Source organism: Siniperca chuatsi, linkage group LG8, assembly GCF_020085105.1.
Source record: "Siniperca chuatsi isolate FFG_IHB_CAS linkage group LG8, ASM2008510v1, whole genome shotgun sequence".
Classification (NCBI taxonomy): domain Eukaryota; kingdom Metazoa; phylum Chordata; class Actinopteri; order Centrarchiformes; family Sinipercidae; genus Siniperca; species Siniperca chuatsi.
Window position 1 is genome coordinate 8,749,908 of NC_058049.1, and position 19,188 is coordinate 8,769,095.

At 40.0% G+C, this 19,188-nt stretch overlaps 1 protein-coding gene across 2 annotated transcripts in view; it reads left to right on the plus strand.

The window, feature by feature from the left end:
- Positions 1-2,486: 2,486 nt before the first annotated feature.
- slit3 (slit homolog 3 (Drosophila)) overlaps positions 2,487-19,188 on the plus strand; it is a 252,796-nt gene continuing 236,094 nt past the window's right edge. The window contains exon 1 of one of the 2 annotated variants that reach the window (XM_044204612.1): positions 2,487-3,359. In XM_044204612.1, the coding sequence (XP_044060547.1) occupies positions 3,169-3,359 (191 nt within the window). In that variant the 5' untranslated portion in view covers positions 2,487-3,168. The remainder of the gene's footprint in view (positions 3,360-19,188) is intronic. The other variant, XM_044204611.1, reaches the window with a different exon arrangement.

The window sequence follows — 19,188 nt, forward strand, 5'->3', positions numbered from 1 at the left end:
GACATCTTGTTTAATGTTTTAGTGATATTTAAATGGGTCTGAGAGCAGTCAGTAACATCTGTTATGTTAGCAGCTTTTGTCTGTGCCTGTGTAACATTTTGTGCATGCAGGCTTGTTGGTATCCTTAGGTTTGCCATAGTCATTTTCTCTTAACGGGAAGCGGTGTGTGTGTGTGTGTGTGTGTGTGTGTGCGTGCGTGTGTGTGCGTGTCTGGGAAAATGTGTGTGTGTGAAAATTTGTTATTTATTGATAAAATGGTACTTTTGACACTGATATTTCCTTGACAGATTTTGAATGTACTTTACACTCTAGTAGCCACTTACTGTTGCACTATCTGGCTATTCCCAAATGCTAATGCTTTCAATTTGGGATGTGTTTGTCTGGGTACTGTTTCACTGCTACACCCCTGCATGTAAGCTCTTGGTGGTGATAACAAGATCCAAGTGCAGGCGTCTGAAATGGGTTTTCTTCACAGAGAGGCCAGGCTTACTCTCCTTGACAGGCTGCTCGCTCCTGTGCCTCCCCAGGCATGGCCAACAGGGAGGAAAGCTCGAGGCAGACCCAAGGAACTCTGGAGGGATTTAATTTCTCCTGTATGCCAGCGGGCACCTGGGGGATCCCCCAGGAGGGGCTGGAGTTAGTTGCTGTGGAAAAGAACTGTATTGAAGAACAAAACTGAAATAGTTTCAAAGCAGCTTCATTTTCGTCTGTCCCTTCAATAGTAAAGCGGACTGTATGAGGGAGATTTTCAATAACCCAACTTCTGATGAATTTCCAAAAAAAAGAAAATTAGATAAAAATTTGAGGATGAAGAGCATATCTAAAGAGTAGACAGGAAATTAAGAAAAGGCTCACACATTTCTCTAAAGCTGTCTTTATACATATGACACACGCAGATATTCGCACATGTGCACATACTGTATGGCAAAATTAGACACTGCTCACCCTGTGTATGTGTCTGTGTGTGTAACAAACAAACACTACTTTTATAATGTGATTGAGAATGTAAAATTTAAACAACTGATGGCAAACGGTTCAGTCTCCCCAGACTTGAACTCCGATGATCCCTAGTTTAACTGGAAAATAATTAGACAGCAAACCTGATGCTGTGATAACTGAAGTGATGTTTTTCCCCTCCTCAGCAACTTCCATCAATGTGTGTTTTAGCAAGGCACTGAACAAATAAGCTGATCCGGCTGCACAGACTCTAACACCAGAAAACTGGCAACTCTTAGGTATGAATATGCATAACAGACTGACCATGAATGAAGATGTACTTGAAAATGAGCATACATGCTCAGCAGACCTCTCTTGCATGAAAAGACATACCATTAAAACATATTGCAAAGTAGACAAGGCATGGTTTTTCGAAAAGCTTTGCAGAATTTATCTTAAACATTACAATAAATGTATTTATGAGAGTATCTTCTTCTGAATTGATCAAATAATAAACTGGCCACACTTCCATCTCTGGTGGATTTCCAACTGACAGGAAAAGTGATGTTTTAATTAGCTTGAGTCCCAGAATGAGACACTGAGTTCCAGACAGTACAATATTTATGAACTTTCTACTGTTCATTATAGACTGAGACGCTGCTGAGGAAAAAGCTTTTTTAAATTGTTTGACATTTGCAGGAAAATCCCCCAAATGAACTGAATTAATGTAGAGGACACTGATTTAATGAGAAGTGAAATTATTTTATTTCTGTAACTGCAAATTGATGAGACTCCACTCTTTGTTTATGAAAGTTTTGCCTTCTACCAATAGAGGGCAGCAGCACTACTGCAACTTGCAGAAGGGCACCTACTCTTTAGCGTGGATCCGCACTGAAAAAGTCTTTTCACTTCACTGCTGCAGTCTGTCCCAATGGGAAGAAATCTGTGGAAATCAGTATAGAATAGTGACTAAGAATAGTTGTAGGGTGAGCAGGAGCTTTAACAGAGTTTATTACCAAATAATTTGGAAGAATTACAATAACTCAAATCCAAGTTTATGTCAAATATTTGAGTGGTCATGTAATCTTATCAGTCGCTTTAAATCTTTGCTTTTGTCAATTAAAACTCAATAAAAATGTCTTAATCCAAGTTCTGATGTTGTTTCAAGTCGTTGTAGGCTTGTATTTGCCAACACAGACAAAAATTAATTAATTTTAATTACATTTTTGACTAACTCTGATTACACAGACTTCCCAAGGATGATGCATTGGACTATTTGAAGAGATGGCTCATAAAAGACAAGGCTCAAAACCCGCATATGATCACAAAGTAAATCATTAAGATGATATATGGTCCATGACAAAAGAGGACGAGTTGCTGGGAAATGAGCTAAAATATGTAGGCCTATTGTAACATGTCACTGCTGCCACTGACTGAGAGTTTGGAGTTTTATTCCTCTGTGTGGGAAAGTATCCGAGTTTATACAGCTGAGAGTGTTTCTGCGGGGAAGATAAGGGACGAGTGAAAGTTGGTAGAAAGCGCTCTCTCACTCTCTTTTCTGGTGACATCAACAGAGTGAGAGAGAGAGAGAGAGAGAGAGAGAGAGAGAGGATTTTGGGGGAAACCTAAGTACAAATCTGTCTGCCTCTCACTCTCACAAGCTCCAGGGGTACCAGTCTGTGTTGCGCCTCTGCTCTCTCAACTTTTTTTTTTATCATTAGAACTCCTCTGTAACTCTCACTTTTTTGATTCCTTGGCAGCGGAGGGATGTTCTCTGGAAGGAGGTTACACCCGAGCTGAACGTTTTCACCTTGGAAAGTTTAAGAGTCAGGCTGATAACTTCTCGGAGAGTTTGTGAATGGGGAGCATTTGAGGAGACTTTTACGCATCGAGTTGAGTGGCGCACGGTAGACTGTTTTAAAAGAAAACTTTTTTTCTTTGTGAGTGTCACATCCAAATCCTCAATTTCTCCATTTTCTTCAATGGCAAGGGAGCGTTTTAAGGAGATTCTGACAGATCGAGTCTCTTGAGAGAAACTTTGGTGAACTTCTGCAACAGCGAACTCGATTTGATTTCGGCTCCCATCACTTCTTTTTTTAATTCTACCACACAGTGGTACGGCCTCTCCTGACCTTTTTCGGGATCCTTACTTCCACAACGTGTGCCCCCACCCCCATCCCCTCCCGCGGATTTTCAATTAACTTCGGTTTGGAAGTAATTAAAGTGGATATCATGCCTCCGATCGGACCGGAGAAGCGGGCTGCGCTTTGCCGGGTTTGGGCTCTGGCTTTTGCGCTGCTGATGTGCGCTGCTTCGGTGACTGGATGCCCACACAAGTGCAGCTGCTCTGGGTCGCATGTGGACTGCCAGGGTCTGGGTTTGAAGACCGTGCCTAAAGGAATACCGAGGAATGCCGAGCGCCTGTAAGTGAAATTTCATTAACGTTTAAGCGAAATCTTATCTATCTATCTATCTATCTATCTATCTATCTATCTATCTATATCTATCTATCTATCTATCTATCTATCTATCTATCTATCAATCATCACAGTGTGCCCTATCTATGGTGCGCTTTTTAATCTTGGTTTTCTATCATAATCACATCTATCTAGGGACGACAGTATCTATGCATCATATGTTATCTACATGTAAAATCTAATAGAGTTATCTATCAGGACTGAATTATCAGAGGTGATGGCGATAGCTTAAAACCTGAAAACACTATTGATTGGACGTTTCTAGGTATAGCCCAGGCTTGGTTTACTTTTGAAACGTCTCAATGAAAACTTAATGTGTTTTTAAAACCGACCTGTTCATTAATGAATCAATACTTGTGTCGTTTTTCTGGTGAATAGGTAGTATCGTTGCATCCATGTCCATCATGCTACAACTGAGTGATTAAATGCATTTCAACTCTGACCTGCAGTCAGCGATTATTATAAGGCAAACAATAAATTTTATTTTCAGAGCAACATTCATTTTATTTTGGATTAAAACAGCATTAACAGTTGAGCAACTTTTATCATGAATCAAACAAATTTGGGCTAAACTCTTCTTCAAAAGTTGGTAAAGTGAATTTAGGTGGGTGCTGGCTTTTCAAACATTTAGAAGCGTTTAAGCCCAATAAGGCTGATAAATAGAAAATAACCCACTATTACTATTATAACCTATATGCTTATGCAAAACAAGGGGTTGTTTCCTTGGAAAAGTTACAAGTATACCTCCTGGCTGAAAGCATATACTACAGCCACTATGGTTATACACTTAGACACTTATACAATAGATGGTGCACATGAAACTGCCCTAAAATTCACCAGTGACCCCAGTGAATGGAGGCAGTAAAGAAAACAGTCCTGAATCAGCTTTTAGAGTGAGTATTTAAGTTTTTAAACAGGTCAAAATGAAAGGTGAGAAGAAGCAGTGAGCTCCTTAAATCTTTTTATATTCTTCCGCACTCCCTTTGCAGTAAGACTTTCCAAAGTTTTTCACAGTTTTCACAGGTTCCTAAAGTTTGGCTAGATCCTCAGTGATTTGTGTAAAATCCTAAGCAATGATTTTACTCTTAAAGAATTACTTTCAGTATTTTTTTCGAACCTGGTGACAGTTAGTTTCAAATGATATTCATTCCTAAGGCAGAGACAGACCCCTGACAGACGCTGCTGCCACCTCTAGCCTGATCTTGACACGTATACACCCCCGCAGCCACACACATGCACTCACGAACACACACCTATGCTGTTAAGGTATGGAAGCGATTATGCGTGATAATGGAGCAGCCAAGAGCTCCGCAGGGGATCAACAACAGACTTAACCCTGAGACAACAAACACAATCAGTAGGCTGCAGAGGGAAATGGGGGGCTGTGTTTGTGAATGTGTGGATGTGGGGGGACTGGTGGATATGAACATATGATTAGCATTTGTGCATGCATTTTTACTTTTGCATGTGTGTGTTTTACATGTATATGTTTGTGTACATGTTTGCGCTGGCTAGTGTGATTGTGTTGCTTGCGTGCGTATGTGTGAGCGAACCCCATACCTCTTCCATCCCACAGGGCGATAGTGACCTTCCAGGACCTGTTGGCTTTTACACAGCAATCCCCCGAAGACATTTACACCCTAGGAAAATAAATAATTAGAGCAGGCTGTGATGGGGAGGTGGGATAAGGGGGTCCCCTGCCTCTCGCTGGGGTCTCTGGGGTGGAATATTTGGGGTAGCAATGCCCCGTCCCTCCCCTTTCACTCCAGAAACTATGTGTTTATGTTTCCCTGATTTATCCAGGTCAGTGTTTCAGCTGTGACTTTGGCCCAGAGTTACTCTTTTCCTCCCTCTTTCTCTCTCTCTGCAGATATATTTTAGGGAGTCTGAGATGGGAAACATTAAAATGGATGAGATTCCAGTTCTAAAGGTTACGGCAGATGGGAAACTTTTTAGGAAAGAGAGATGAGCATTATTGCCCTGAGCAGGGATTTGGGTTTGAAAACTGGGATGAAGTCCATGTGGATAACAGGTTCTAGTAACAAAAGCGCCAAGTTTGTTAAGTTATGAGTAAAAATGCTCATTTGCATCATAGTAAAGTTTCCAAAATTCTCTAACTGATTTGTGATAGTTCCTTAACTTTACCATTCAGTAGATCCAGTGTTTCTTCGTGACATGCACATATTTTGTTAACTATATGTAGTGGCCTAAGAGTGGCAAGAAAGATGGAAAGCACTGCAGTGGAGCTAAACACAAACATAAACTCATCATTTCGTTACCACTAATAAGTTATAAATGTAATGCTAATGGATTATATAACTTTTGTTATGACAATGTCAAAATTAGGGTATAAAGGACCCATTTTTATGGCAACAAAAACTGGTAATCAACATTAAAATGAACTGAAGAGTCAAAAATATATTTCAGTTTATTGAATCTTTTTTGTTTTTTTCTGAAGTTTCCTGACAGCAAAGTGTTCTGATTGAAACCTATGTTTTCAGTATCAAATTCTCACACCTTGTAGGCTTGAAAGATGGCTCCTTCATAGAGGTTGTAGTCAGCTTAGGTTCACAACACATACATCGGATTCAAATGATGACCAAAAGTGATGGTGGAAAAAGTTCAATCAAAATGTCAATGGAAACTTCAAAAGCTTCAAAAGACTATTGTACCATAATAACTACTCTGCTGTTAGTCTGCATGATCAGTATGTTCCAGTCACTCATATTTACCTTTGTCAACAATGTGTGCTTATGTTGATCGCGAATGGAAATCAGGACAGGAAGTGTTTGTAGCTCTGGAAAGTAAAACTTCACCTTACATTTAACCCTGTTAAAAAATGTTCAAACAATTACAAACAGAGAAATACATAAAGAAGAGGAGATACAGTTTTCTTCACCAATAGTAGTCTCACCGCACCAGAACACTATGCAAAAAAACCACAAGACATGTGACGTTTGAGTAAGGGACATGACTCTCGCCTTATCTTGAGTGGAAAATCTTTTTCAGCTACTACTCTACTGCTCCCTTTATCACTTTCTCGAGCCACATGTACTGAATCAAACAAATTCAGCCAGACTCTGTGGAGGTTACTGAAAACAAATGCAGAAAATCACTGTTGATGTGAAAGAGTACAAGACACAGATTGAGGGAAATCGGGCACAACAAAAAAGTTCAATACAAGCCTTCATAATAAAATAACTTTAGGATATACTGATATTTAACACTGAAAAAGTATACAAAGGCAGACTCTTTCTTTGAATGACCATGGCTGCCGAGATGGAAGGAAATCAATCAAATTGGAAGTTTGAAAAATCACCAGTGTGGTCCTTTTAAACTTTAGTTACTCCCCACTTACTCTCTTTATTACACACAGTATATAACTTTGAATCCAGTTCACTTCCACCACCTCCACAAGTAAAGGGTGAGAGTAATATTCAGAGCCAGGGTCCACCTGTCATAACTACAGAATGAATCTCTTGAAAAGCCCTGTTTATTTCACTATTGTAAACAGAGCATTTCGAAAGGTTAACGAGAGAAAAACAGTGGTGGCCTCATCTGTTCACTCAACACACACACACACACACACACACAGATATGCACTCACAGACAGCCTCACAGATTACCTCAGGCCAGTCAATTCCATAATGTCCTCCTTGGGAAGCCACTTGAGACCTCATTTGCATCTAATTTGAGTGGAGGGTTTTGGGGGAGGCTTAACAGGCTTAACAAGTCTGGATAAAATGAATTGGAAAACAGGGACTGCTTTTCTCTCCGGTGTCCAATTCTCACCTGCCCTACAGGGACTGCATAGACACACACACACACACACACACACACACACCCTGGAGTGTTGATTTTTAGTGCTGTAAATTCCAAACTGTTGTCCCAACTGCTGTGAAATGTGGGGAAATTGAATGCTGTAAACTCTAGAGGGGGGCTTCAATTGGTTGAGCTGCAATCAGGAAATTTTTGTAGGGGGGGGGGGGCTATACATATGTGTGATTATTCCTCTATGCTTCTGTGTTTGCTTTTTTAAATGCCATATGTGTATAATCACGTCTATATATATGTATACTGTCAAACTGAGTATGTGTGTGTTGATGTGCATGTTTGCAGTTGAATGAGTTCACTGCTGGAAGCGGCAAGCTGCCCGAGCCAACTTTACACAAACTAATTCTGATTTTAACTGCCTATTTTTCTCTTCACTCGCTAACGGCACTTTGAGGAAGTTTTGGCAGGTTTTTTACGAGCAACACCTTCTCCACTTTCTCTAGCCTCATCTGGTGCTTTCTCTCTGACTTTCTTATTATTTCCTTCCCAAATCTTCATCTTTACCCCATCTTTTGTTTTTCTTTCCTACATCTCTCACTCTTTCTCACCATCTCTCTACCTTCCTTTTTCCTTCTTTGTGTTACTTTTCTCTGTTTTTTTTCTCACCCGTGCCTCACTCCACCTTCTTTTCTTCCCCATCGCCCTCTCCCTTGCCTCCTCCCTACCTCTCTTCACCAGTCTCTCTCTCTGACCTCCAACACACACTCACACACACCTTCAGTTTGCCAGCATCATCTCTCCAGAAGAGTTTTCACAGCTCCCATTTCCCCTCAGCATAGCAACCTACCACGGAGCGCACAACAATAGGATCCTGCTGCTGTGTGTGTGTGTTTCTGTATGTAGAATGGACACACACACACACACACACACACACACACACACACACGTTCCAGCATCTGCTTCTGGCTCTTATCAAAGCTCAGTGTTGATTGGTCAGTGGATGCTGTAACCACCACACCCTCAGCTATGAAACAGCCTTCCATGGTGGGACTGAAATCTTTGTGTGTGTGTGTGTGTGTGTGTGTGTGTGTGATCTTTGGCTACTTTGGTACTAACCTGTGCATGTAGCAGACTAGCTAATTTGTGCTGACACAGTTCCCGTCCCCTACATTTAGAATAATTTGATTGGATCAAGAACAATCTGTAATCACTGAAGTACTGTGGTGTTCGCTTCAATTTTGGCTCAGCTCTTTTCACTTGTGGCCCGAGCATTCGCCTGAAGTCAGTGCAAATAATATTTGTGCTGTATATAACTGCTATAGCCAAGAAGTCTTATAAGTCAAAGATGCATTCCAACCGTTTGGATAATTCTCATGAATCTCTGCTAACCCTGTTGTGTTGGTGCGTTGCCAACTTTTGTAGAAACCAGGGAGCTAATTAGTGATGTATTTTGTTTGTGCAGTATGTTCTGAATATGTACGCTACTTTGAGGGAAACTTCAGTCAGCACACATGCTTTGGTAACTGTTGAATAAAAGCCATCATTCAATGAAGAGTGTTCTTTACTGTTATCGTGGGTATGATGGTGATGTAATACATCTGAGGAGCAGCCAAGTCTTATTGCTATAGCAGACAAGTCTAAACTAAGAAATTAAAACCACAATGAGCTTGCTGTTCTCAAACAGCCTCTTAAAGTCACGCCTATCATCTGCGGCCATCTCGTGGTAACCATTTTGTGCCCTTCCAACTATGTTTGATTCAGTTATAGTATGCCAAATGGCACAAGTCAGGGTAACCAATATTTAGGCTCCAGTTCTAGGTCAGTGGGTGATATTCTCTTCCCCAAGTTTCTCCAGTGTGCGGGCAGTTGACCTTTCTATATAACGACTTTCAGTCTGCCAAGGAGGCAGCCAGCTGGCACTGACAGTGGGCACTGCCCTTCTGGGAAACAGAGCAAGCTGGCAGCATTAAAACATATACACATATACTGTATTCACATGTACTGTACACACAAACAACAAACAAACTGGCATTCATATGGAAAAGCAGGCACATATATGCAGACATATGAATGCACACTGAAAACTATGCTTGAATGTACACATAATTGTACTGCACCTTTGAGGACCGTCACTGACATAATGTATTCCTAGGCCCTATCCCTAACCTTAACCATCACAACTATGTCAAACCCCAACTCAACCTAATTCTAAAAGAAAATTACGGTTTATTACAACTTGAGTCTTATTTCTATAGATTGGGCCATTGTTTCTGTCTTTTGTACTCATTACATTTACATATCACATTACATTGTACCAAAGTAATTGCTGAGATCTGGCAACATTGCTACCTGGAAGCATGAGAAATGAGTGACCAGATGATGGCACAGGTTGTAAACAAGACAACGGTTAACAAGATGATCTAAACCACTTTATTGGTTAGTGAGCGCACCTGAAACCCCTCTTTGCACAGAAAAACTGACTGTGTGTGCACAAGTACTGAAAGTATGGTAGGTCAAAGTTGGACCACAAAGAAGGTCTTTTATCTTTGATGGATGTTTGCAGCGAACAATTTGGGTAATTATTTCACAGTTTGCCTTCATTTTGTCTTCAAAGTAAGTTTTGCTAACCTGTGGTTGGGTTTAAAACCTGTATGATTGTCTGACGGCTTGTGGTCTTTGCTTTTTTTTGTAATGTTACTGCGTTACAAGATCTCAGCAATTGGGTGTGTAGAGTGATATAATTACAGATAGGAATGATGGTTTGATGGCCAAAATTGCTAAAATAAGACCCAGGTTGTATGAAACTTGAATTTTCTTTTAGCCCTAAAACAATCCTTTGAAGTAGTTAAGACCTCCAAAAATATCCTCACTCCAAGGTCTAAAAATGGGTCATCACAAAAATAGTACAAGAACACACAAATACATGCATACACACATGAAAAAGGTACATTTATATTCCAAATGAAAATACATACACATGCATGGAAGCACATAGGAGAATTTACGCATGCGGCCACACACATACAGTGCACACTCAGAATTAGGCAAGTGCAGGCACGCATACACACACATACACACAGCGCATTCTCATGCTTTCACCGGATTAAACATGCAATTGGTTGTAGTTGGAAACTTTGACATATAACGAAAGAGAGAGACTGTGTCACATAGAAACTACCTCGAGTCACGAATGACCTTCTGTGACTTTCTGCTGAAACAGAAGTCCTCAGCCCAAAGGACTTCAGAGTGTGTCATACTATAAAGCCAATCTGGGTTTGTGTGCGTGAGTGCGTGTGCAGTACGCTTGGAGTCGTTTGATGTTAACAAGCTATGCCACTGTTTTGTTAGGCCACTGTCACCAAAGCAACACATTATATCCCTTCTGCAGGGACTTTCTTTTCTCAGTGTGTGTTTCTGTGTGTATCCCTCCACTATACATGTGTGTATACATATTTGTGTTTATTTGTGTGCATGTGGCAATGCCTGCAACACGTGTGTACATTATGAGAGTGTTACCTACACCTTAATTTTCCCTTTTCGGTCCAATGTTCAGCTAAGCTCAAAGTGACAGACTGTTTATGTTAGACTGGAAGCTTATGGAGAAACTGGCCACTACACTGTGGATGTGTGTGTTTCTCCATCTCTCTGTCTCTCTCAAGCTTTGTCTCTATCATTCACTTTCTCTCTGTCGCTTATTCATCTTAAACTCTCTCATTCTCTTATCCTCTCGTTCACTCACTCTTGTTTTTTTCTGACTTGGCCTCTGTTGAGGAAGCAGCAGTCCTTGTTCTTGTCAAGTGGCCTCTGTGGTCCAAATTACCCCTCCACCCCTACCCCACCCCATTCACTTACAGTACAGCAGTAGTAAATCTAGACAAAAGCAATGCAGCCCTATAAAGTCTAGCAAAGAAAAGAGCTAACCAAATACAGCGCTGGTTTATAGCCCTTTTGGCTCGTGGCTCTAAAAGAAAGGGATGCTTGCAGGCGACTCCCTAATGTGGTCAAGCCTGTGTGGTTAACAGCAACACCAAACTATGAATTTCCTGAGGTTGAGTGGCATTAACATTGAATAGAGACTATGAGGGAGAGAGAACTAAATTGTGACAGACAGAAAACAAAGCAATAGATGATGAAACACAAAGAGGAGACACATTACTCCCCCAGATTTCAACAAAATCCGATCAATCTGGAATATTGAATAAGAAAGATGTATTAACAAGTAATTTAAAAGACAGAGACATAAGCAGGAGAAGAATAGAGGAGTGATAGAAGGATGATGATGGATTTAAAGCTGAAAGATGGATAGGAGAGAAGGAAAAACACATCTACAAAGGGTGAAAAAGAAAAAAATGATGAGGCCGAGGGAGCTGTATTGCGCTTCATTCAGACATGATTCCCCTTTATGGAGTGAAAGTGAGTGTCCTTCAGTCTGCATTTGGGAAAATATTTTACTGAGTAATGGCTCCTTTATTGTCAGTGCCTTTGCTTCTCTTCTTTGCTCCTCTCCTTTTACCTTTCCTCTCTTTTTTTGGGAAAGAAGTTCTCCTACCTTTTTGTTTAATTTCTCTTAGCATTGTTAGCATTCTAAACATTGCAAATATCTAGAGTAAGCCAGTGGCTTGTTCGTAACAACAGAGAACGATTTTTATCCATTGTGACAAATGTGTGGTGAGGAACATTGGCCAGATAAAATGTCAAGTGTCAGAATGTTTTTGAGAAGCATGCATAGCCTACACGAGAAATAATCTCCAACAGTGGGATCAGTGTCTTGGTGCTGTGGCTGTAAACTCATCACACCAGGCAAACCTTTGTCTTCAAATGGGATTTCCCTCAGTGGTGTTAGCAAATGTTTGCTTTTGCTGTGTAAATTCTACTGTGGCTGAATTTGATTGCTGTACTACTACTACTACATGCTTTGTTATACAGGTGGTAGGTAGCCAGGCTTGAATAATTTGGTTATAATAATAATTTGGATAATTGAATTACTGGCAAGTTTAATCGCATCATTTATATCCTAATGTTTGTACAACCACACAACAGATGGGCGACGTAAAGACTGTGGGTGCTTGGTTTTAAAGGCAGTGCCACCGACAGACATATGAGTTCAAGAAGGATCATGTTTGATTTCTCAGAGTTATATGTTGCTATGATAGTCCTTGCAATTTTATTCATCTCTGGGACAAATGAAGGGAGCGAAAGGTGGCACATGAATGTCTGATGTTGAACTCAGAAGACATGAGCTTGGAAAAATGAAGAAGAGACAAGTGGAGGCAAGGAAAGATACAGACAGAGAGAGATATCTAGTAAAAGCGTAAGACCACCAGTCTTTTGATAACAAGGATGCAAGGATGTTTTTATGTATCTTTGCTCACTTTGGGGGGGGGGTTTAGAAATTGCAGAAACTTAAGTCATAAGTGCTAATTTGCACTTTAAAAAAACTTTTAAAGAAACTTTTTTGCAAATAATATTTTTTATTTAAATGTTCCATAGTTTTCCTGTTTGATAGTCTAAATGATATTTCAAAGCTTTTGCCACACTGCAATAAAAATAAAAATAAACCCTGGTCGTGACATACTAAATCCTTTTATTTATTTGTTTGGCCTCAAAACATAATTTAAGGATACTGAGTCTACATAATATTAGTATGAGCTGTTAAATAACCTGCCATGTGTCATTTTAAAAAGGACATGGTGTCCTAAGAGGTAGCTTCGGTCCTGCACCTCTTGTGTGAGTGTGTCTGTGCTCGCTTGTTCTCCTGTGTTCACATGCCTTTTGTCGTGTGAGTGTGTGTATGATGTGAATGCCCAAAACCTCCTAGTGATGATTGCTGTGTATCCCAGAGAGCGGTTCTGTAATAGGAGAGAGTTCACTGCCTATTAGCATCACTATGACTGTGATTCAAAACAGCAGTAAACGGTTGCACAGGAGACCAAATGTTCCACAAAACCCCCAAATGTTCCAAAACTTATAGACTCTTGTAAACTGTTGTAGACAATACATGGTCTGAAATCAGAGACAGGGACTGAACATGTCGTTCTTTTGAATGCTTTCCATAGTTACATCTTTGGATTTTAGAATTTGTGTTATACATGTGACATATCGTTTATACAGTAACTAAGAACATGCAATTGAGTGTTCTACTTGACTTAGTCAATGTTTCTTCTTGTAAACATGAGTTCTTCAACGTAAGTTTGTTACCTAAATATGCAAACTGCAACTTAAAAGTTTACATTCACTGTATTTAATATATTTTGCCACCAGCAGTTGGTTCCAGCTGGACATTCTGTTGCTAGTAGCAACCACTATTGACACAGTTCCATAGCAGTTTAACTGACATTGTTACATCCACCATTTTGTCAGATCTGTGACCAAGGAAATATTTACAGGCATCTTTTATCTTCTCTCCAAATACCTTTGTTGGAGCATTAAATGTACGTACTTCTTCTATTATAGATGTTTTGTGGCTGTTGCTAGCCATTATTCTGGCTGTCTGAAACCAATGTGTTCCTAACACAACATTCTAAGTAAATGTTAATTATGGTTGCGCTAACTTTTTACTTTTACTCTTGTGGACTCTGTGTATATGTTTACTAGTTTAATTACTCTGTTGTTCTTCCTATGGGAACTTAATATTGATCTTTCACTGATGATACTTTGTTTCTTCCTGGCACAAGGGACAATGCAACTAATTTGACAATTAATCTATACTTTTGTAAACCCACTTCCCTTATTGCTGTACTAATTAATTTTTTCATCACTCTTGTTTGATATCTCTTTTAAATCTTTTTCTGATTTGTAATCATCATCATTGGATTTGTTGCCCAATACTGTTTTCACAGTTTCATAATTGCTTCCAGTAAAAACTACAAAGGCCAACTTCTTGTCTTCAACCTTTATTGGAAGTGTGTTTAGCTACATGCAAAGTGAGAGCGGAGGAATATGTTTAATTTAATGTCAGTCATTATCTGTTATTTAGCAGCAAAATGTGATGTTTTTATGTTCTGACTGGTTTGGCTTCTAAGCTGCCTCCTCTTTCAGTCCAGCCTGGACAAAAGGTTTTAATGCAATATGCTGCGCCGACCTTTAAACTTTCATATCAAGTGAGGTTACAATTAGTGATTAGATCAAAAAAGTCTGAGCAGGTGTTGCTAAGTTTCATATCCATAGATTGGAAGTAGATGGATTGCAACTGTAACGCTGGCTAATTTTGACGCCTGCCCCTTGCTTCTGGTGACAAACACCCTGTAGAGTGTGGAGCTCACAGGAAAAGGAAGAAGGCAATTAGGATTCCTTGCGTAACTTGGAGAGTTAGAGAGCGAAATTGAGCATACCTATCTTAGAGGAGGGGGGGAGAGCAAGAAAGGAGGAATGAAAAAGTGAAGTAGAACAAGAGGTTTGTGGAAAATAACAGGAGATTAAGACAGGAAGTGAACACATTCGGAAGCGAAGCGTTGGACGGAGAACAACAAAGGATGAAAGGGAAAGGATGGAGGGATAGAGAGATAAGGATGCAGTGCCTTCCTCCTACAATGTACGACATTTACTTTAACAAGTTCAACTCTGTAATCTCAGATTTCAAAGAGCTAAATGAGCTCTCAAAATTAAAAATACTCCCAGGAGAAGGAGACAGGGCATATCTTGCTGCCCAATATGTATCAACATGCCACAACCTGAGGGACAGTGAATGACCTAGACACACACACACACACACACACACACACACACACACACACACACACACACACACACACACACACACACACATTCATAAAGAAAATGTTTTTATGTAGTTTTAACTTACTTGTATTTGTAGTTTTAACTGCAAAACAATATTTTGTATTATGATTATTATTATTATTAGTATATTATCTTACTTTTCTGTTTATATTCTATTAGCACATTTTTTCTGTTTTTATTTCACAGATGCTTTGGCAATGTTAACGTTTCCCATGCCAATAAAGCCCAATTGAATTGAGTGAGAGAAAAAGTGTAACAAGGAAATGTCAGTGTCAGAGATAGATAGACAGAGACAGAGCAGAGAGAGGAAACTGTTTGTAGTAGTTAGTCGTTATTCCTCATTGCTGTCCCAGATAGAAAAAAGGGCAAAGGTCAAGAAAACAAAATCAGGACAGATTAAAGTAGGGGACAAGGAGAGAAAGAGAAACACAACTGACCGGCCAGCAACCCGACATGTCAAACATGTATTCAATTAATATTTCATGGTTTACCTCAGTGGCGGTCAGTACGACTTTTCATTCCATTGCGCTTTTGGGAGTCTTCGTCACCTGATCTGTCATTTGTTTAACATTCCTTTCTAATAGTTATTTCTCTGTTTTTCTCAGTCTCTGTGGTGTAAGCCAACCAATAAAGCTGTGCTGTAAGTGAATCAGCCCCCCACACACCAAACGTGTGTGTGTGTGTGTGTGTGCGCGTGTGTGTGTGTGTATCAAGTCAACCAGTTTGCCGGCCCAAGGCAGCCAGACTATAAGGTTCACTGGTTTCAGTGGTGTGGGGTGAGATGTGGTGGGGAGCTGTCTGTGTCTTTGAGTGTGTGTGTGTGTGCATGCATGTATCTGAGTTGTGTGTGTGTTGTATGGTATATTAATTCCCTGAACACCTGCTGTTTGCATTCTTGTCTTATCCAGTTGTCGCAAACACACACACACACATGCGTGCCTTACGTCTGCCTGTAATGGAAACAAAGTCATTTCCACCAACTGAAACTGACTGAAAACAAAGTTATGCTGTAAAGGTGGTAACCGCTACTGCTCACTCTTCATTTGTGTCTTTGCTTCATTGTAGTTGTTTGTCCTTATCCATTAATAACCTATAATTTTGTGAGAATTGAGGGTAGGCCTACCCATTGCTTACTCAGTTTACCCAGCTGTCAGTTGCAGAATAAAATAGATTCATGACCTGTACATTAGCACCATAGCAACAGCAAGTGCTATATTTAAAAAGAAATTAAATATATGAATACTAGAAAACAAACTCAAATTCATTTATTTGATTTTGACATTAAAAATAAGACAGTTTGGGCATTAAGTTCAGTGTAGTGGCATTGGCAAAGTCATAAAATCCCTAATAAACATCTTAGTACACATTATTTACGTATTAGTAGTAATAAACACTGACGTGCACTGACGTGATAGTCAGCTGCTGTAACAAAAGAGTTCGGGGATCAATAAAGTATTTCTGATTCTGATAAACACATGTAAGGTGTCTGAGGAAGCAAATCATGAATTCATTTTTATTTTAATTTTGATGACTAAAAGTCATAAACCTTTTTATTTCTGAATACATCCGTATAAATTGGTGTGCTTTTCATTTGCCACTTTTATCCTTTAATTTCACACCACATCTCGTTTTGCTCTGGCAATGGCCTTGACTTTCTCATTTTGTAGGAGGTGATGTTAGATAGGGTGATGCCATCGCTCTCCACCTGGTCCTTTATCCTCACTGTTTGTTTGTCTCCAGAGCAGTTTCCCTGGTGAGAGTAGAAGTTTCCACTGTGAACAAGAGAAAGATGGAGATAAGGATGGAGAGATTAGGGGAGAAGGCAGAAAAAAAGAGAAGGGTAGGAAAAATGTAGCCAACTGTAAAAGAGTGAAAGATTGAGATAAAAGAGGAGAGATTAGGGGGAAAGAAAAAAAACAGAGGAAGCCAAAGAAAAAGAGTTTAGTCAACTGTGAAACAGTGAAAGATAAGACAAGGGGGACTGAGAGAGGGGGAGACACTATAAAGGGGGAGATTAGAGAGAAAAAGAAAAAGTGGAGAGGAAGGCTGGGGACATGGGGGTAAAGCTGGCTGTGAAAGACTGACAGATTGACATTAAAAAGCAGTGACTGGGAAATGACAGATTTAAGATAGATGAAGGGAGGGAAAAAAGAAACTGAAAGATTGTGGCCAAATGTGAAAAAATAGAGACAGCAGAGGGGTAAGACCGGGAGGAGAAGGTGGATAGAGGTGGAGTGATGGGGAACAGAAGTTTTCAGATTGGATGCTGCCTCAGAGTCACTCTAAAGAGAGTGGATACTTGAAATTACAAATCAACAAGAAAAACATCTTTCTTTCATCATGGAAGCAGCTCTTTCCTCAAGCTGAAAATGATAAATCAATGCTGTATTGAGTTTTTCACCACGTCCAAGAAGGCTTATCAAGTTGCCTCACTTTCCAAGGAACTGGCAATCACACACATACTGAAAGCCTGCGACAATAACCAACAGCAGCTAGTCTGGATGATGGTGAAGTGGCTTGCTGTCAAAAACATATCTGGTCTCTTGAATGCACTGGCAAGATGGATGAGACTCAAAATCATCATGAATTTCCTTTCTGGCTTTATATTTTTTTCATGTTATTGCTGCTTCCAACTGCTTGGATTGCATGATGATGTGGGTTTATCTATGATTACAATGAATACAACATCACCATACCTCAGAAAGTGTCAGTGCTGATATTTGAAATTCAACCAGATACGTTTTTATTACCTCCGCCAAGGAGGTTATGTTTTCGGTGCCGTTTGTCTGTCAGCAGGATTACAGAAAAACTACTGGCCCTATTTTCATGAAACTTGGGGGAAGGGTGTAGCATGGGCCAAGGAAGAACCCATTACATTTTTGGGGCGGTCCGAATCACTGGGTGGATACACAAATAATTTTTAACTTTCGTTTACATTGCGAGATAGGTCACTTGTGAGCTTAGATAATGAGGCTTCAGCTTGGAAGTAGGAAATACGGTATATCAGACATATATAGTGGTTTTGCTTGCAGATTTGCATATCATAGAAGACTGGACTATTGGCTTTGACAGAGGTCTGTACTCTCTGAGTGCCATTGTAGTTGTTTCAGTTTACTGACAGCTTGCAAAACTTTTTGACAAAACATTTCTTGCTTTATTAGATAGTCGACAGGAAATTGGGGGCGCTTGCAAATTACATGCAACAATGTTTCCTGGCTGGACTCGAACCATGGATGGGTTACATCGTCTGCACCTTGAACCCCAGGCCTCAAGGGCGCCCCGACAGATTGTAAAACTTAATTTATTAACTACTTTGTTTTATTGTAAAAAAAATACATGAATGTAGGAAAAATGGTTAGCTGTATGAGAATATATTAGGGCAAGTAAAACTCTGGCTCATTCCTAAACCAGCACTAAATTATTATTATTATTATTTTTAGAGTGGAAACACAACACTAACATATCATCACCTTATAAAGTTGTTATGGCAAACGTGTTATCATACAGTTGCCTATTTTCACAACCAGCAGACACAGGGCAACATTAGCATTGCTTTGGCCCCCAGGCAAAAGTAAGTCTAATATTCAAACTATTTACCAGCTAGTCGCTAACTTTGTCTGTCTGTCATTTGGGTGTTTGGATTCATCAGAGCTTTTTTGCTGAAACCAGCTGCCTGTCTGGAAACAAGGTTGATGAGAGCGGTGAGAGTTAACCAAAACTGTAAAGTTGCGGGCCGTTAAACAAAAACAATGAGCCCTAAAGATGCAAAAATGCACTTTAGAGTGTTTTTAATTCTCTGTGGGTTTGTCACTGTTAGTGACCCCTTTCATATTACACATAGTCATTTGATCTATTGTGAATATGAAAATATTAATTAGTGCTGCTTTAAGGTTCTGCATTGCACCACACCCTTTTAGAGGCTTTGTATTCGCTTCTTCTCTTCTGTTTCTCATATCAAGAATCCTCAAATACAAACCTCACTTAACTGGGAGCTCATTCTGAGAACTTCTTATGTGTGCTTATGATTTCAGTCACTGTCTGTACTTTAGTGGGTGGGAGTCTTAGATCAGCAGTCATTTTATGTGACCTCCCATTGTATCAAATGAGATATTGAAACTGTTCATTACCCTGGAGCCCTGGAGACCCTGGTCTGGTGGACCCTGGACTCCATTTTGGGCTTTGGGAAGTGCTGCCCTCGCCCACACCAGCCCTCCCTGTCTCAGGCCAGGGTATGGCTCTTATTAGTGGTCCTTGCCATGGCAGC